This window comes from Labrus bergylta, chromosome 7 (assembly GCF_963930695.1).
Source record: "Labrus bergylta chromosome 7, fLabBer1.1, whole genome shotgun sequence".
Classification (NCBI taxonomy): domain Eukaryota; kingdom Metazoa; phylum Chordata; class Actinopteri; order Labriformes; family Labridae; genus Labrus; species Labrus bergylta.
Window position 1 is genome coordinate 16,290,445 of NC_089201.1, and position 21,011 is coordinate 16,311,455.

At 41.7% G+C, this 21,011-nt stretch overlaps 1 protein-coding gene across 2 annotated transcripts in view; it reads left to right on the forward strand.

Moving 5' to 3' along the window:
- Window positions 1-21,011, forward strand: part of LOC109986020 (INSC spindle orientation adaptor protein) — a 56,091-nt gene that overhangs the window by 16,586 nt on the left and 18,494 nt on the right. For both annotated transcript variants that reach the window (XM_020636526.3, XM_065956975.1), the window contains exons 2-6: window positions 5,024-5,116; window positions 16,524-16,890; window positions 17,459-17,511; window positions 17,594-17,717; window positions 17,907-18,020. In XM_020636526.3, the coding sequence (XP_020492182.1) occupies window positions 5,043-5,116; window positions 16,524-16,890; window positions 17,459-17,511; window positions 17,594-17,717; window positions 17,907-18,020 (732 nt within the window). In that variant the 5' untranslated portion in view covers window positions 5,024-5,042. The remainder of the gene's footprint in view (window positions 1-5,023; window positions 5,117-16,523; window positions 16,891-17,458; window positions 17,512-17,593; window positions 17,718-17,906; window positions 18,021-21,011) is intronic.

Consider the following 21,011-nt stretch of genomic DNA (forward strand, 5'->3'; position numbering starts at 1 on the left):
TAGCTTTCACGTAATGTTCTTTTTTACTAATTAGAGAAAGTAAGAGCCACAAAGAAAACCAAAGCTGAAGCAAGACATTGGGGATCAAAGGAAGGGTACCTCTGGCTCTCATATGTCCTCTAAATTTAGAAAGGTACAATCTTGGGTGACGAGTTGATTTTATGGTTTTGGTTGAGCAAAATAAGGAATGTAGTGCAAGGTTCTGGGTTGCATTTACCTTATTTTAATCTCAATTTATCAAAGTTTTCCATGTTTTTCTCTGTGCCCTGACACCTTACACATACAAATGTAAAAGATCAAATATCTTCTTGAATATTGCCCAATTTTGTGGTTTGTTTTTGCTTAGCTCAACTTCACACCTCAGATGGATCTGTCGCTTTGAATGCACAGTTTGTAAAATCTGCCACCAGGGGGCTCTCAATCACAAAAATAACAAAAGATTATGTCGAGGCTATCGGTGAATCATGGGTGTTCTCTTTGTACCCAAGTATAATTTACTTGACGTTCTTATCACAGCAGCACATTCAGTAGCAGCTCCCACTTCCTGCAGCGGTCTTTGACGTAACATCTGATGTTTCCTTGGTAACGATAAACATTTTGTTTCTGTCTTGGCGGCTCATCATGGCAGCCAGCCGCAACAAGACACGTCCCGTTACAACTACAAAATTGCGGATTTCTCTGGCTTTGATAACTTTTGAAAATATTTGAGGTAATGTAAGTACTCAACAAAAAATGATATATAACATAATAGCATAGGGTTAGTCAATTTTTAATTAATTTAGATATTTGAATGTAAACATTGTAATACAATTCGACATAAGGGCTGCATCTCAGAATTAGATTTTTCCTCTTATTGTCGTCACATATAACAATTAATCTTTCTGGCCTACAAAATGTTTCAAAAGTCCTCTTTCCCACAGCTTCTCTGGTGTAAAAAAAAGAGAGAAAGATATCACTGATTGAATTTGAAACAGATTATCGAGGTCTGAGGATGCTCTCCGATAATGGCAAATGTGTCTAATTTCTGCAAGTTTAGTTTGCCCGGATGGTCTGTATGGTAGTTTGGTTTATTTTAGAATCTCTGCTGTGTAATCGTTAATCCCAAACTTAGTCAAATGTTGAGCTACACAGACAGAACATACAAAGAAAAAGTCAAGATGACTCATGTTGGATGTAGAAGTTGGCTTGATGAACTGCACATCGACATCACATGAAACATATCTTGAGAAACTGCGAGTGACAGAAATATGCACATAAGTTCATGCCAACATTTAAATCTCACTCTGAACACACGCAAAGAATGAACACAAGTGCTGCCATGAATCAGGAAGGCACAGCGTACTGATTTCCCTTACACACACAACTCACTGAGTGCTTGTTATTTTACCCGGCATGTGACATGAGGCCTGAGACAGAGGTGTCCTTTGTTAGGCTTTACCTACAACTCACACGTTCTCCACGGCAACGGAGCGGGGAAACCCTCAGGGCCACTCGGGTTTCAGAGCCAGACATGAAAAGAAATGTCCACCCCAGCAAGAAAATTAGCCAGGAACTCGTCAAAGTTGACCATCTGCTCGTATGAGAAACTCGTATATCTGAAGCACTTGTACTCGACCTGCACTAGGGGAGGTTTAAAGTGCAGTGCCTACAGCGCCATGGAAGTACAGTCTGTTTTAAAACCAAGACTACCAAGACAGTCATTAGGATTAGTTTGCATTTTTCAGTATTTTTTTTTTTTTTAAGATTTATTTTTGGGCGTTTTGTGCCTTCACTGGAGAGATAGGACAGTGGATAGACTGGCTAATTGACATGTGGGAAATGAGCCACAGGTCAGGTTTGAACCTGGGTCACCCGCTTGGGGGACTACAGCCTCTATATATGGCACTAACCCCTGCGCCACCAGCACCCCATGCATTTTGCAGTATTACTTTCTCGATTGAAATACACATATAAACTATAGGACTTGCACTTTCAAACCCTAACGACAGCTGCATTTATTCTAAGATTTGAGATTAATAATTAAATTATATTTAAATGGTTTACTATTTGCTCTTGTTGTTATAGAACTCCAACATTAGAAAATACCACTTTGGCTCTGTTTCCCACATTATGACAGCGTAACAGAGCTGAAGCTGTACAATCACTAAATCCATCCCAGGGGCTGTAAAGGAAACAGTCCTGGAAACAGCACTCAACCTGCTGTAAACTTTGACATGTTGGTTAAAAAAAAAAAAAAAAAAAAAATCCTTTCCTATCCTCCTTCATGCATCATTTGCAGTCTGTGGCCACTCACGGCAGAGACCACTTTCAGCGCGATGGTCCTTAACGCGGCACTTAGCGACACACTCTAAGTGCTCAGGACTGAACGGCTTGATTGGACAACTCATCTCCATTTGTATGCTAATCTACACAGGAGTGTCGAGGCACATGTAATGGAATCTGCTGGATCTGTGTCTCGTTGGTGGTGACCCTTTGTTCAATTATGTCGACAAATCATCAATCAACCCCTCTATTGTAATAATCCAACAGTGTCATTATATCAGCCCTTCTTCTATGGTATTCTGTTGTGCTCCATTCTGAGTGTTTTTTCCCCAGTTTTCCCCCCCCAAAAAGTGTACTCCTTCCAGCCCCGCAGACTTCTGTGATCCTGGCACAGCAGTGGTATAATTTTTGATTCGCTGCAATGCTTTCTCTGAAAATGGCCTTTAAGGAGCCATGCCAAGACTGCAGTTAAAAGACCCTCCCCACCTCCCCACTCCGCCCCGCCGTCTCTTCCTCCTTTCCCATAGCATTTTCTTTTTCCTATTTTCTCCTGCTTCTATTTTTTGTGTGTATCACTTTTACAAGTCAATCTCCTCACCAAGTCATCCGTCTTGGTTAATCAGTCACTCTCTTCCCCTGAGAATAATCGTATTTCCTCATCCAGCACACGTAGCTCCAGTGTTGCTCATAACAACGCAACCCGATTAATTTCTGAGAATTGAAAAACAGACAGTCAAACAGACTCAGTGAATCCATAATGTGCTCTCCATCTCCAAACTCTACAGAACGAGCCAGTTGTTTTGTCAGCGTTGTCGAACACTGCGGCACTGGGAAAAAAAAACAAAAAACAGGCCATCAAGGAGTGACGTTTGTGTGCATCACACCTCCTGCTATTCTCCATTTTCTTTATTGTGAGTTCTCCTGTTTGCATCTATTGATCCTTTAACACTCTGGCAGCGTTTAATATGAAGCAGGTCACCACAGCTGCAACCCGCTGCGTGACTCGGGGAGGTTGAGCGTGTTTGTATGTGTGAGACGGAGACAGTCTCACTTTGTAACTACCTGCTAATTATACTGCACAGTAAACACAGAACGTGTAACCACACCACTGCAGGATATCATTAACTAAAAGGATTAGAGCGCGCTCGGGGCAGGAGGGCGTCCGTGGCTTCTCCCGGTTGAAAATGGACTAATCTAAATGGGATACATCAATAAAACGCTGGAATAAAGTTGCGGGCACTTAAGAGCGTCAGGCTCAAAGTAAGGAGGAGAGTCACTGGCTGGCAGCCGTCCAGTAAATTAGAAGATAAGAAATATTATTCTACTGGCACACCAGCAGCTTGCAGCTATTTAAAAACAGTGAGCTTTATTGATAATTGAATTACTTGGAGGAAAAAAAGACAAGACAAGAATAGAATGCTTGGAGGCGGATCAATAAGGTGATATTATGGAGGATAACGCTGCAGAGGCAAGCAACATAGAATGCAGTGTGTATGTGTGTGTGTGTGTGTGAGCATGCTGTATGCACTGTGTGTTGGATATTCATCTGTAAAAAAAGATTTTGAACCAAAAAATTGTACATAAAGAAATGATAGAATAAATTAAAAAACACAACATTTACAAAAGCTGGAATGGAAGTGCTGTACAGGTATACAGGTGTGTGCATGATTAAGGTTGAGTGAAAATATCTAAAAATATTAAATACTGTAACACACAGTGTAGTGTAAACAGGAAATACACAAATAATAATACACAATGAATGGGGGTGAATCCTCAATTAGGTCAGATCGTGTGCAGTGGGTCATGATGGGACATGTCCGTTACAAAGCTTTAGATCAATTATAGTGTCATCAAAATAACTCTTGGCTTTTGTGCAATCTCAGAATGTCCCACTGGTATAAAGGAAGCAGCTCACTTGTTAGGCTAAAAAAATGAATTAAAAGTGTGTCTTGTGCATATTTTACGGAACAATAAGCTAAAAATACATTCTACTCTTGCTTATTGAAACCCGGACATTGCAGTGAAAATGTATAAGCTTTAGAACATGTGATGCACCAGGTGATCTTCAAGTGCACTCCTATGTCCTGTACTAGCAGTAACCTCCGGTGTTGAAAAAGGAATCCAATGAGGAAGTGCTAAAAACTGCAGTTCCTTGAGTGTCCTCCTGAGGCTGGCACTAACGTCGAAAATAGACCTGCATCATATTGGGAACGGAGCAGCACGTAATGGCGCTGCTAGCACGCTCCGGACACGGAGCTCGCTGTGGAAACATGAGCAGTGACTAGAGTGGCAGCAAAGGGCAGCTTAGTGGGCTGCCCAGGAGTATGTGGAGATTGGCTGTAAAAGACCCTGAAGTCATATACATACCACACTCAAAAAGCATGTTTTTTACAGCAGAAATGAACATGTTTACAGACTGGTACAAATACAGATGTTCGTCTGATGAATTAATGTCTGCATCCACACACTGTACCTTTTAACTGTAATCTGTTTTGATTTTAAAAAACGATACGAGTTATGCATATTTAGGCTGACCTGACTGACAGGTGTAGCAGTTTGTCAGGAGGCTTATGATCCGCCTCAGCTCTCAGCCTGTTGCTAGTTTGAGAAAGCATTTCCAGCACGGTAACGGTAACGACGGGCTTCCAAAGCCCCCTGCAGTAACCAATGGGTGACGTCACTCAGGCTTCATCCACTATTACTTACAGTCCATGGTCTTGACTGTAACCTTCATGTTTATGTTGTGCGTCTTGTGTTTCAGGTGCTGAGCTGAAGTAGAAATGGCCTCGGACAGAATGGCGACTCCTCAGAGCAGCTCCAGACAGAGCAGCTCGCTCTCTTCATCCCCCATGAGGTACGCAGCTGCTCAGTCCAACTGTCATCATCGGCCATTCTTATACTAAAAACAAATTAAAAATAATATCCTAAGATTGGTTGACATAAGTCTAGATGATCTGGGTAAAAGTTGGCAGTAAAAACAAATAGGCAAGTTAAGTTCAGATACCTGAAATCACATCACACACATGTAGAAACACAAAAAAAAATCAATAACACCCGTGATAGAAATAACCCCATTCTAACCACATGAAGCGTACTGTGGCCTCTATCTCAGTCTGATAATGAGCTGTAATGGTGTCAGTGGTGTGACAGACACTGGTATCTGAGCCGCTCATAGATTAAGGTGACGGGGTCTAGCTTTGTCATTAGACGGCCTCTGTGGTCTGTGAGGAGATGAATTTATCTCTGACATGTTTTGTAACAGATTGTGGGCTGCTGTTTTGAGTTGGAAACAGAAAAATTGATTTACACGCTTATGCATCTGCATTATCATGACACGTTTTAGGAATTACTACAGGTGTTGTTAACCAGGAATGTCTCAGTGCCTGCTCAGCAGAATTTGTGATATTTTCTCTGTTTGACCAGCACTGGCTCTATTATTGTCCTAATTACGATTTCAGTTACGCTACACCGTGGCTGGTTAAATTATATTGTTTCCAATCAAAGTCATAGTCCCTTTCTTTGTGGCAGCCTAATGTTAGCTTGGTTTGGTCTTCTTAAAACCTCAGTCTTAGAGTTTTTTTGGCTGCCCTCTGTAGCTTCAAATGGTGATAAATAAATTCAATCGGGAGAGACTTAGTTAAGAATGAACAATTATTTATTCAACAATTTAGGAAATAAATGTGCAAAGTCTTTGGGGATTAGACTCCATCATGAAGACGTCATGTACTCGATGAGGTAATGAGGCCGACAGTAGGATACCCCCCTATGGAGTGTAGACCCTGGTGGTGGTGGTAGAAGAATGCAGGATGTGATGAGGAGTGGGTTTCTGAGGCTGAGCTGGACTCTGCTGAGCTGGACTGGAGCTGACCGGGTCAAAGGAGGGTCACAGGAGGGTCACAGCGATCGCACTGAAATGACAAACTGACTGAGGAAGAGAGAGAACAGGTTTTAAAATTAGGCCGCGGCAGAATGATTGGTTGAGAGAGGTTGTGGCAGAGTCGGGTTGGATTATTACTTAAAGAGTAAACGCCCCAAATCAGCTGATCACCAGAGCAGGGAGACGGAGGAAGTGGTAGAGAGGGAGGGGCTAAGTTCAATGAAGAAAATGAATAAATGTGTGAGAGAATGTAACCTGTCTTCCTGCTTGAACTTACACTGAGCTCCATGACACTAAATGTTAAAAAAGTTAAATACAGTTTTAAACCCAAAATAAATGTTTTCATCAGACTTGAATTATTTGCACGATCGACAACTCCGGGCCTCATCTGTAACTCAGACTTAATAAACTTCAGATGATGTTCAGAGTTGTGTGGCAGGTTTCTATGGACTGACATCGGAGAAGCTGCCGATGGAAATTACATCCTCTCCTCCTTCATATCTGTCCTGGGGAAATATTGACCAGCTGATGTTTGTTTGTTCATCACCTTCAAACCAATAAATCACTCTCAGTCAGGATCCTAAATCCACAAAGATTCAGCCGATAGAAAGAGGTGTAAAGGTCAAAACCTTAGTGACAATGCAAATACACATCCTTAAACACACACAAACCCTGTCTTCGCTCACACACATGAGCTGAAAACATCTGTCCTGATTTTAATTGCATATCTGAGGTGCACATCGGCGCACAGACGTCAGCGGCTGAAACCAAATAATCCGGTTGGACACTGAAGCAAAAACAGAGAAGTTGTTTCAATACCTGCCAGCTGACCAACACATGAGCATCAAACCATCAGCTAAACAGCTTTCATCTCCAGCTCGTTCATGATACAATCAGTAACATTAAGTTTGTTTTTGCTTCAATTGACCACCTCCTTCTTTTCTCGGGTTTTATAACGTCAAGCCAAAGAAAACCAATCCAAAGCCCCGTTGTGTGTTTTCAGAAACATCATGGACATCAATCTTCAAATAAACGAAAACCACTAAAGTCTTTTTCTGCAGATCTGAATGACAAACTTGCTACCAGCGCCGTGATGAATGTGTTTGTTGTGAAGTGCAAAGTGTCACACGCTGGTGAAGCCTCTTCATCAGCTGCTTTGGTTGGAGTCTATTTCAGTCATCGATAATACATTTGAATGTATATCTTCTGACAGTCGTGTGTTTACGAATGCTTACACAGTGCCGCAGAAGATGTGTAATGAACGCCCTTCAATATCAAATCAGTGCAGCTGTCACGCAATACACAGGCTACCACACACACACACACACACACACACACACACACACACACACACACACACACAAACAAACCTTGCTGTCTTTGTCTGTCTGTCCCTCACACGCTCTCTCAAACATAGATCCTATTTGTTCAGCGCATGGCTCAGTCAGTAAATCGGGTGATGAAAGGAGCCAAATGACTGAATTGTATTAGAATAAATTGCAAACACAGATGGAGCGCACACACATGCTTTTAGATGACAAACATCTACACAACAGGACCGGCGCTCTGCACGGAGCGGTTTATCTGGACGATCGGGGGCCTCAGGTTACAGTCTGAAAGAGGTTGGGTCATTACTGAGCTGCTTATCCAAGTTTCTGTTCGTCATGTGTTGGTGTGTTTTTCTATTCTTTTTATGTTGTTGATTTGAGTGTGCAGCTCCATGCAGGGTTGTGTGAAGTTGCAGAAGTGTGAGTTAGCTCATGCAGGAGAAAAACACAGAATGTGGGAAAAAGGCATAAAGTAAGAGCGGTCTGCTACAGATGTTTTAAGACTCAGACTTAAAGGCCCAGAGAATCCAAAGCATTGACCTGTCAATCCAGGAAGTAATTACATCTCAATCACAACAAACGTAGCAAAGCCCCGTGCATTCAGACCAGCTGCCATTTTGTCTAATGAACGCTTTTCTACAAATTTGACCAATCAACCAAAGGTTCCAAAGTGTTTTTGTTGTTGTTGTTGTTTGCAATACCCACCAATAAAAAAAGTCAAAAAACTGCAATCCAGGGGCGCTGGTAGCCTAGAGGATAGTGTGCGTGCCCCATGTACAGAGGGTGTAGTCCTCCATGCAGGCGGGACACTTTTCACTGTCCTATCCACAAAATCAAGCTTTTTGGGTCACAACAATCCCCCAAAAAGGACACTTTTGAGTGTCAGATTAATGTCTTGCACAAACTGCGATAGGTATATTTTTGTGAACAGGAGATGTGTGCGTGCAGGCGTGTGAGTCAAAAAGAGAACAAACGACAGAGAATTAAGTCAGAATCAGTCAGACTGAGAGACAGAGCAAATAAAAAACAGAGTGTTCTGCTTTAGGTGAGTCTGGCTCTTGGCTAAACATTAGAGGCCGTCTGAAACATCTGGAAGTCAGATGTTTGCCTCTGCTGCCAGGATTCAGCTGTATACCCGTCAGAGGCCACGTTATCCCCTTACCAGGCGCTACTTCGGGAGGAGCGCAGACTCGACCTTCGCCCGCAAAAATCAAGGCGTGACCTACACATCCAAAAGTACCATTAGGCATATGCTTTCACCATTTGCTGAGCTCATCCGTCGCCTCTTTACACGGTGAGGCAGCGATTTGTTCCTCCCCAGTGCAGCTGTAGCCTCGGTTTGTTCAGAGAGTTCTGCTTGGAGACTTTCTGGTTTTCAGTCTGTAAGAATTCTTTAACATCCTATTTGGTCTCTTTGAATATCTGCCTCCATATTTATTACTTTGTGGGACAACAGTGTCCTTGTTTCCTCCGTCATTGGGAGCCAAAGCCACAATGGTCTGCTCCTCAAAATCTTGCAGCTCACTCTGCCCACTTTTCCATTCACTGTGCAGCTCTGGACTGCGGTTCTTTTGTGGTATCCGACTCAAATTTCCATTTGTTCATAAGTGACATCAGGCGTCAGACTGTGATATCCATGAAAACCAGACGTTGGACAACAGTGGAGGCCTTCGTCCTGCTTACATCTTGCTGAATTACTTTCATAACAGACAACTGTGATGGGAATAAACTGAGCAGAGTCAGATCCAGAAAAATGACGGATTAGCTAACACATGTTGCCGTGTTTCTTTTCCAAAAAAAAAGCATGGTGGTGTGCCAATGATACTCTCATGAAGTCTGTGGACAATTGAGAATTGGACAGACGATGTGTTAAAACATTTAGTCAGGGCTTTAATCCAAAACTCCTCCAAGTACTGATCCTCAGAGCCTTCCAGTCTCCAATCTGATCAGAAAGTGTTTGTTTTGTGGACACATATTGTGATCATTTGTAGATTTGTTCTTGTTACTTTAGACTTAGACTTTTTTTCTCCATTTTCTTGTTGTGGAACATTTGAGCCAAGAGTCAGAATTTAAAGTAAAACAAAGCTGGTTTATTTGATGGGTTAACACGTGACTCAGCCTAGGAGACTAGAGTTTGAGACAAAAAGTCAACATTGATTCATTTACTCACTGTAAAAAAGAACATGTCTCACTGGTGAAGAAGACAGTCTGTTTTGGGGGTTTTCAGAGAGGGTGGTTCTCAACTCATCTAGCCTCAGGACCCATCACAAACTCCTCCCTGGAAAATATTGACCCTTATTTCAGATATTTTTCAACCAATCAGATTTATTTAATGCAGAATTGTGCAGTTGGCAGCTGTTTTGTGGCTCAGACGATGCAAAATATTTGACGGAAGCTGCAAACTGAACAAAACAAATGTGTTTAAAAAGCGCTTGACAAACTGTTTGACACCAGGTTTTTTTCCAGGCATATGCTAGAGACCCACTGAAAACAGCTCCGCTACCCACCTTTAGATCCCGACCCACCAGTTGAGAACCACTGGTTTAAACTGTATTCCTATATGACGACTATCCTTCATTCAGCAACGTCCACAACATGCAGTCTCTGTGCAGGCCTTTCTACTCCCATCTGTTTTTATTTTTTTGGAGTTTGCAACCCTTCTAGCTACCTGTATGGTAGTAGAGCTCTCAGCCTAAGATAACATACTAGATGTGAAGTACGGAGACCACAGCCCGCGACAAATTTAGAGTTTACAAATGGAGCAGTTTTGAAAAAAAAAAAAAATCCCCGTACAGTGTGTGCCAGTGATCAGACCTATTTAGTTTTTTATACCAAGGTGTAAACATGTTTATTTTTTGGCTGTGGTGTGTTTGTGACTACCGGGGCTCCTGGAGCCAGCCTCAAGCGGACACTCGACGAACTGCAGGACCTTGCACTTCCGCATTGGCTTCATTTTTTCAAGACTGGAGGTTGCCGCTTGGTTCCAGAGTTCAAACTTTTAAACACAGCGCCTTCTCCATAGCCGTGTAATCTAGCAATATGCAGTTCCTCTGAAACAAACACTACAAAGTGTTTCAGCATTATCACATTAAGATCTATAACCAATACATGCTCAAGGTAAGCATGGAGCTAATAATCTGCATTTTAAGAAGTGTTAATGTCACACATGCTCTTCATACCAGACTGACTGAGCGACTCAGAGCTTCACCTTAATTGAAAACATCGGTAGGAAACTATAATTCCAACGGTTGACCGAGGAGAAGCCAACATCACTCAACCTGTGCTCATGATCTATCAAGCGTTTTACATACACTCATAGCCTCTAGAAAAACATGACACAGGTCTAGTAATGTCCAGCCACCCCTGAAGAATAAACTACTTTCTGCTGTTCAATAAGAGCCTAACGTGAGTGACAACAGGTGCTCCATGAAGGTTTCAGAGCTGCCTGTCTGCTGCTAACTAGCTAACCTGAAACACCCGACATGAAGCTAGTAGAGATGTGTCTGTCCCTCGTTTATTTCCCTTATCTTCATGATGCGATTAGCAAACAACCCACTGACAGCACACGCTAAGAGATTAATGCTCACAGTGTTTTTCATGCGGATGCTGTTGCTGTTTTTAGCCTCAAACAATCTGACTCACACCCTGTGATGGAATTCTGTCAGAGGTCCGTGTTTGTGCTTGTTTCCGTCTTTCTTTCTTTGTGTGGTGAAGGTTTCCCTCAGAGTGAAAAGGCTGTCAGCAGACGATTCAATCTTCAATCTTTAAAGCATGTGATGTGAATGAGTGTTGGTTTTGGAATTGAACAAGGTAACTGTTTGGTTCATTTGAGGGTCATTTTAGCATCAGAAAGTCTTTATACGAGGGCTCGACCAATATGAGAGTTTTGGGGCCGATAAAGATACCGATTTATCGACCGATATCTTTCTTATGAAATCTATAGAGATAGATAAATATAAATGTACACATTTATTGAATTGATCCCTCAAACGCAGTTCTCAAACACTTGTGGAAAAGATTTATAAGGAAGACAAGATGGTCACTCAGCTGGAAATGTAATCACTGCTCGACACTCTGGAGGGTGATGATGCTCGTTGTTATCCATATCGCACACTCTGTGGGTGAAAGAGAACTGGTAGTTTACGACAATGAAACTGAAATTAAATGCTATCTGACTGGTCAATAAATCTAGTAATATCGGCGTATATCTGCGATAAATTGGCTGATATATCGGCTGGCCGATGAATCGGTTGGGCACTAATTTATACCATTTGCTTTGGAGGATAACTGAATATTGATGTTGTGTGATGAGTCACTGCATTTACCAGCAGGTAAGAAACAAATGTTGTTGGCTTGAACTTGCATTTAAAGTGTTCAAAGACAAATAAAATGTTAGGGAGACAGTTTCATTGCTTCAACCCAGGTGATGGAAAATGTGTAGGTTTAAACCATAGTCTATGATTGCAACACTCAAATTTGTTACATTATTGTCCTACATAACCAAACTGATCTTGACTTTATGCTATACCTGCTTCAAATAAGGTCTGGCTGAACTTGTCGTTATTCCCCCTTAAGGCCAGGAGCACACTGATCTCTGACCCATACAACTGATTTTGAAGATCATTACATAAATGCTTAAATATAGCCCTTAACCAAACCTAATCTTAACCGTAAAAAACAACTTCTCACACACACAGACAGACTGACTCTGCAGTCCCCAACCTCTCTGTTTCATAAATGTGGGTTTGAATCAGAGGGACGATTACTGAGCAGAAACCTCTCAGTGACTCATCCAGCAGAACAACTCCATGTCTCATAAAAAGTTACAACAAAAAAGTGAATCATCTAAAAGCTCAAGTTGACATTTTCTCCTGAAGTGTAACAGGAAGAGGGAGCTCACAGTGACTTTAGCTCAGCAGCAAGATTCAGGACATGATTTCTGCATGTTTGACCACAAAGCAATTCTTCAAATTGAGCAGTTTTAAAGTTTTTACTTAATGCAGTCTTATGTGGGTTATAAGCAAAGTTGCAGATTTATTTAAAAACCCAACAATGTGTCGCCTCATCTCTCAACATTTTCTGTCTTCCCTCTCATGTCTGTGACACCCAAAGTTCCTGCACAACATGAAGTTTTATTTTATTGACATCTGTGTCGAATCAAACTCTCAGTTATGTAAAAGAACCACAGATTTGCTTCAAAAATAACGCAGCCTTTACATGATTTACACGTCAGTTCAGGTCAGTATTACAGTGAACCTAAATAACACTTTCTCCTATGACCATAACATAAACACTTGTACATAAGTCAGCATGATAACAACTATCTATAACGACAGAATCTGGGTTTAAATTGGTTTAAATTGATGTTTATTTTAACTTTATAGATTGACCCATGTCCCATCTGTTAACATGGAGGACCTTTACTGCAGCTAGTCAGCAGGGGGAGCGCTAAATATTTGGCTTCACTCGTAGACAGCTGTTTCTCTGTCCATCTTAATACAGGTCGGTGCATAAAAAGGAGAGAGCTTTACATAAAGCTCCTTTGAGGATTTTTTTGTTCAGTGTGGATTTTGGAGTGTGTCCCCTGTGGACAAAGTGGGACGATGAATCTCTGCTGACTTTGTCTTGTATATATGTTTTTCATGAGAAATGTCCTCTGTCTTTAGTTTGAGTGTCTGCTGTCACTGCCACTCACCACTCACAATGAATCTTTGGTGATGTAGGTTTTTTTTAAAGGATGTCGTTCCTGCAACGTACTGGTAGTTACCTCTGACTCCTACTTAAGTCAGGTGGGACAGACATTTACCTTTATAGAAATATATTCTCTCTGATGCTCTCGGTTTACTTTAATACTTAAACAGCAAAAATGGAGCACACTCGACAGTAAACACGATTCCAGGTGCACGACCGCAACACGACTAAAAGAGACACAAAAGTCGGCACACAAATGTCCTTTTAGTTTCCTTTAACCGGGTTGGAAATAGCAACACAACATATCGAAGTATCGTTTGTGCGTTCGTAGTGTTGCTATTTTTTACCCGGATAAGGAAAGTTGAAGGACATTTGTATGCCAACCTTTCTGTTTCTTTTTACTTTGATACTTCAAATAAAAACTAAAGAATACATTTCAGTTTTTATTTTTTTCAAGCAGCTAATAACTCCTCACAGGAGCTTAAATACACTTTCACACTCCGTACAATAATCGTGCTGAAACCTTGGAACAATTTCACAAAAAGTATTTCTTCTCTAAAGCAGCTTGTGCTTCTGTTGCCGCTGTTGTTCAGTCTCCTGTCAATCCCGTCCTTTGAAAGCGTGGTGCTTCATCTCCGCATGGATCCCGTCTGCGATAATAGAGCCGCTCGCGTCTGACCTTCTATTGGCCCTGCATGTAAATATTTGTCATTCCCTGCGAGCTGAAGAGCACCACTTCCCCTCCTTTGGAAAACAAACCTATTATTATCATCTCCCCCCCCCACCGTGCGGTGAAAGGGAAGGTTTGGTGGTTTGATGGTCGTGTAAATCAAAACCAGTTCATCCTCATATATGATGTCGTTATATAACTGTGGATAACGGTCTGAAATTGTCCCATCTGGTTGAATTCTGCATACGGCTGCAGAACAACTGTACCTTTTTTTAGATCCAATTGGTTGTTTGTTTTTTCTGACTCAGTCACTTCTGCACTTTAAAGAAACACGATAGCTGCATAAGATCACGGACATTTCTGGACATTTCTTGCGAGACTTAATTGGGTGAAATGTGTCAGAAGATAATGCCAATTAAAAATGGAGAGCTCTATTCATATCCTCTTCATCCGTGACAGAGACCGAGCTCTTCGTGGCTCACTTGACTCACTTAATCTGAGTCACTGTGTTATTCTCAACTGTGTGATTAATCCCCAACAAGGCACGCTGTTACTGATGGTTTTTAAATGTGAGAAAGAGAAGTTCGATTATATTTTATTTCTTAGGAACATTCAGGACATGTAAACTACTTTAATCATTGCAATTTAAATTCAATCTCATATTTCATCCATTTGTACGACATCACAGTGATCAGTAAAAAGCCATTTAGCCCACTTAGGAGAACAACCTTCATATTAATCAAAGCTACATAATGTGACAATGTGCAGTTCATTTTAAAACTCAACATTTAGAGCTTATTACATCTTCATCCTTTTCCCAGATTGAGGGCGATTTATTTGCTGGAGCAGGTTTTAAACAGTGAGCCTCCACGCTCTGCTACCTACAGATTTGAATACTTCTGAATTTTTATTCCACCTCCTTGTCTGACAGACGATCAACAATTTATTTACATATTTATGTACATGTACAATGTGTGAGTCTGAGTGAGTGTGTGTATCCGGGCTCTCTAATACACAACTTTCTGTTTCAGGAAAAGGTGTGTTTTGACAAAACGATTTTAGCTAGTTCAAACTTTTGGATCATCATCAGTAGCCTCCGCGCTGCCTTCTGTCACAAAGCACATTTAGCACCAATTGTATCTCCCATGTGGCAAAAGAGGGAGGCTAAAACGCAGAAAGAGGTTGAAGCAAGGGAAGAAGAGCAGGCAGAGAGGCGGGCGATGAGGAAAAAAAAGTTTAAGTTATTCGATTTGATGACTGATTTCTTTGCATTTTGCACGTTTTGACAAATGAGTCTTCGATATGATAAAAGTTACAGCTGAAGAAAGCTTCAAGGCATGTGACATAAATGTGTTCTTCTGGGTTTCAAGTTCTTGCACCCAGAAAAAACACACCGTTAATTGATTTTCCATGCTGTCTTTTTCCCTTTTTGTGTTTTATTTTGTGTAAGGATATCTGTGTGGGGATCAGTTTAGAGGCATTACTTGTTGGCTTGCTGTATTTTTTTTCTTTGTCATGTCTTAATGAGACCTTTCTCTGACCTTCACAAAAGCTCCACATTGATTCTTTTCAGTAAACAGCTCCCCTCCTCGTGGTTTGATAGTGGATAAAAAAAATTGGAGTCGTGGTTTTCTAATGATTCAAACACCTTCCTTCAAGATGTTTACGTGATGAAGTTCGCTGTTGCTGGTCAATTTCTAAATCTTTCTTTGTTTGGAGTGTACACATAACCTTAAAGCCTCTCTTAAATCAGAAAAAACAATATATAATCCCAAAGCAATATCCTATTGCTCCAGTGTGCTGCCATCTTGTTAAAAAACAATACAAGAAAATCCAGGAGGGAAATATCCAGCTTCATTAGAGACCCTCTCCCACGTGTGGACTCAAAGGAGTCTGTGTCTATTGACGGCTCCTCTTTTAGGGAGCTTTCACTAACAAGTTGCTGAACTCTAGATTTCCCCCTTAAGTCTGTGTTCATTAGAGGGTCAGTCCTACGGGAGATTGGAGTCTGGGGGGGAAGGGGGGTTGTTTGCTCAGTTTAGCATGTTGTTAAAGTGGTCCTCCATTCTGCAGGAAAATTACAATGTTTACTTTAAGTACACAACATTTTAAGAAGAATGTGGTCTTGCCTCGCTCTCAGAGCACTCTGGTCTGTCTCTGGTATGTCTTGGTCTCAGTTAGTGTGGTCTTGACTGCAGTCGATGTGCACGCAGGTTACCATGTCCTGGACACTGAAGCTTCAGTGTTTAGCCAGCACTGCTTTGGCCTTAAAAAGTTTTTTAACACCTGTTGGTTTGAACTGACAACTGCTCTCATATCTGGAAAACCGAGGGGTGTCCATAACGGCCGTGTGGGGGTGCCTTAAAACCGCCTACCTTCTCTGGTCCAAACAAATCCAGATCATTCAGGACCAGAATCTAAAGTTAGAAGGAGGACATACTGGCTGCTGCATTGTTGTCAGAGAAGCCAACGCTTCAACATAGCATGTTTCCTTCATATCTGATCATACAGTAAGGTCACTTTATTTCAGTCAGGATATATCTTACTGATTGCTCCTTTAAAGTTTAAATCCATATATTTTGTTTTACTTGGTTATCTACTTACTCAGGTCTCTGCTGCTGTTAGATTTAAATAATCTTTTAAGTGAATTAACAAAGTCAGGCTTTCTTTATCGTTTGGTTTCTTTCTCCCACAGTACCCGCATGCAGTCCCTCCAGGTTGACTCGGTCCAGCGCTGGATGGAGGATCTCCGCCACATGACGGAGGTGGAGTGTATGTGCGTCCTCCAGGCCAAACCCATCGGGGTGGAGGAGGACGCCCAGCAGGGAGAGCTGATCGTGTCCTCGGGCGTCGGTGCAGGCGACCACGTGGCCAGGAACAACCTGCAGACACTCCTACGTCGAGCGCTTGTGGTCAGCACGGAGCTCGGGAAGATGTTCCAGCGGCTGGAGAAAGGTCGCTGGCAGAGGGTCCACAGCACCGCCGTGAGGGCCAACTGTCACGTGCGCTCACTGGTGCATGAGTACGGCGCCGCGCGGAGTACACCACCTGAGATGCAGAAGGTGAAAGTCTGATGTCCTTTTAAAGAATCCTATTTGAGAGTAGGACGCTTCAAAGGAAGTCAGGCACTGAAGTTTCAAAATAAGGCCCCAAGACACACCAATTAAAATATAATGCAGACTTTTTCATGCTGTTAAAAAAAAGGTCTAAAATAGACCCAATCATATAATAGCTCCAAATTCCTTGCTGAGGTGGAGGTCGGAGCAGGACGTGCATGAATGAGGACGATGGTGGTTGTGGGGACAACACAGTCCGATGGTAGTCGCTGGGCATCATGGACGTCGGGTGGTAGTAGTGCCAGATCAGTCATCTATTTTATTTTGAAAAGCAATTTCACACATGCGAGCAAAATGAAATAAATCGTGATTAACAATTGAAATTTAATGAATTGTTTGACAGCCCTAATATAAACCTTTGGAGAGTTTTTAAATTGAAACTGAGTGCAACTCAATTCAAAGAAGAACATTTTTCTGCATAGAATGAACTTTCATACAATATAAAACATATTTTCTTAACTTTCTTCCTTCTGATTTAATGACAGATTTATGTCCTCGTCTTGTTTCATTGCAGTACGAGAAATCCCTGCTGGAAAAATGTATGGAGCTGACCAACATCACAGAGAGGTAAAACTCTTAACATAATAAAACACATACATCATAATAAACAGTTTTAAGTGAGTTTAATGTGGAATCCTTTTACCCACAGGTGCCTTCACACTGATGACGAGTACTTCCTGAAGTCCATGAGAGAGGCAATCCACGAGATCCTGACCGACGTCAGCGATTCTTTCAGCAACATGATCGACATGGCTTTAGCCAATGAGATCCGGGTACGTGTTCAGTCCGTCATGTGTTGTGTAATATATAATTAACCCTTAGTGCAAAGGAGCCATGGGGGGGTTTGAACTCGTGCTGCCTGCTTTTGGAGAGTTTGGGGTGTGAACTAACCACTAGGCCATTAGTACCCTGACACTTTCACTCTTAATTACATGTTAATGTTTTCTTTATCTTACTTGCAGGTCTTAATCAAACAGATCGAGTCGTCGGACAACGTTCTCACCATCGGCAGTGCCATCAGCAACCTGCTGTCCCTCACTCAGGACGGACCTCAGCTCTGCAGCATCATCGCCAAGGTACTGTGGTCATATTGTGAAGACATCATGAACAGTATATGAGACCTCAGGATGTCCTTACAGTTCTTTTTGAACCCCTAACTTGCCCACCCCCTGTAAATGTCATGACCTCCATTCACCTTCACGATCTGAAGAAGGCCGCTTGGCTGAAAACTAAAATACCTGAAAGACGGCACATCCTTTTTAGGGACCTAACTTGATTTAATGACTTGATATTTCAAAGGAGTTTCAACAATATCAATTTAAATGTATGTGTCCGAGAAGCAGCCCGCCCCCACTGACGTATTTAATTGTGCAAAAAACCTCTTATGTCAGAAATCCTGACGTCAGCGACAAGTAAGCAGCGTGATCTAATATATTCGTACCATTTTTCCCACCCTGTCTTTGGCAGAGGCAGCTTCATTTGATGTTAAACTTCCACCCTTTCCTTTTTATTCTAGACCCCTCCCTCTAATGAGCATCTCCACCTTTAAATGTTCATCCTCCGGAGCGGTAGACCGTCAGACCGTCAGATATCTCTTTACAAAGCTCTTCACCGCGAGATAAGACAGAACAGAGCAGACAGAAAGTCTCAGTAGGACATTAGTCTGCGTCCAGGATACTCTCGATAAGACTCTTCCTGATGGCACACACACACACACACACACACACACACACACACACACACACACACACACACTTCCTTTGCTGCCAGATTGTCAGATCAATACTGTCAGCTCTCATTAGGACTGAGCACAAACGCAGGTTGCTCAGGCGTCTTTGCCTCTCAGTCCGCTCCACCTTATTTAACTCCCTCAGGAGGAGCGTGGAGGAAACCAGCCTTTCAATAGCGGCTAATGAATACCCGATACCAAACACCCTCCACCTGTTCAATCTCTATTAATTAGCTAACACCAGTTTGTCCATCACTTACAGTACACACCCTTTACAGCAACGCGGTTTACCTGGCTCTTTACTCATCATCACTCTCTGTACACTGATGGCTTTTCTTGTGCTGTTGTTTAAAATAAAAGAGTGATTAGTTGTTTAAATACAGGGGGGGAGATGTGATATTTCTGTCTTCTCTTCTGACTACTCACAGCTCTTCACTACAATACCCCTGTTCCATTAATTAACCCCCTTTATTTTTATATATTGTAGTTTTTAAAAAATAATTAAATACAGGCAAGCAACATCCACATGACAGTATACAATTTGGCAATTGAAAACAAACAGACAGTTAGACAGAGAAAAAAAAAATAGACTAAATTACTGTATTAGGATCCCTTCAGTATTCATAAATTCATCAAAACATTTTCAATCCCAGTGCAGTTTACATACAACTCTCCATGACATGCAGAGCTTGCCCCCAGTGGAGAAGGTGTAGTTTCTCATTGGTCCTAACGAGGGCTGGGAATCTTTGGGTGATTCAAGATTTGATTTGCTTTTGATTCTTGGGGTCATGATTCGATTCAGAATCTCAAGTCAAAACGATTCATGATTCATGAGTCATGAGTCAAAGTCTAGTTATGAATTAGTACATACTTCAGGATCTACTCCCATCATCTGTGAGACTGGCTGAATGTCTTGCGGCTCCATTTGGCATCACACTGAGTTAAAGAGCTAGCATTAGCACTTAGCATGGGGGACTGATTAGCCCAAAAAAAAAAAAAAAAAGATTTTTGGAAGTTATGAATCTATCTAAAATCTCACAAGATAAGAATCTTGATCTTTACATGAATCGATTTTTCTTTCCCACCTCTGGTCCTTACATAACATAAACATACTTGTGAGATTCTGCTTACTTCCCCACTGCTGAAAAAAACCCTTAGTACACAGTTTGGTTATAGGTATTCTGTAGGTAACAATCTCATGATAATGTCTGAACCTGACACGTGCATCTCCTTAGATATACAAGTCGTTGTTTGAAATACTAAAAGGCGTTAATGATAGCAGCTTTAAATAATGACTCATGTTTTAAAATCAAAGCATGCGTGACAAATAAAAATCGTCTAATGAAAGAGAACCACGAGAAAGTGTACGTTGTGCTCTTTGAGCGAACACAATCTGAGCTTGACATCCAAACATCTCTCCCCTCGCACCTGCCTTAATGACTCATATTTAAAAAAAACAAATCTGTCGTTTAATTCTGCTCAGGTGCCTCATAATGTATGTGAGGTTCTCTCTTGTTAAGCTTGTGGCTGCACTTAAATGTGACTGAGACTCACAGCATGAATGATCAGTTCATCGTGACTGATTTGTGACGACTAAATGAACCACACAGCGGGTCAGAACAAATCAAACAGTGAGAGTTAAAACAGCCGTGACTGAGTTTGATGACCCGATAATGATGGCAAAAAGAAAAAGTTTCACACATTTATCTAAAAGCACTTTAAATATCACTTATTTACACCACTGAACAAGTCAAGCTTCATGTCCTTCACTGGTGTGTTGAAGGAGCAGAGCGGGATTTTCATACACAACTTCACCAACTAACAATGAAGAGTGAAAGGCTTGAGAGGTCAAAAAGCTCCCGCAACACTTCTAGTATGAAGCTCAACTTTATTAACTAATTAGGCCAACGTGTTTCGGCTTGTGGCCTTCATCAGGGTCATCCTTGGATGGAGTATTTCAAGCTTGGTGCAGCTTCAGCAGACGGCTGTTCATCATGAGTCTGGTTCTGCTCAAGGTTTCTGCCTCTGAAAAGGACTTTTTTTCTTACCACTGTAACTTAGCTAAATGCTGCAGAGTGCTAATGATAGAGTAACGTTGGGTCTTTGTATTATAGAAACGAGTAAGACCTCGTGTCCACCTTTTTCCGGGCAGAAAATTGATGGCTCTATTCTTGGGAGTGCTTGCATGAAGCGTTTGTGCTCTGAGAAGAAAAAGCGCTGCACGTCCGTCCTGTCTCTGTGACAACAGTTTGTTGACAACAGCCGCTGTATGACCGACACTACTCAGTTACTTTTTACTGCTTGTTTTAAATTTGAGATAGTTTTTAACCCGATCAGA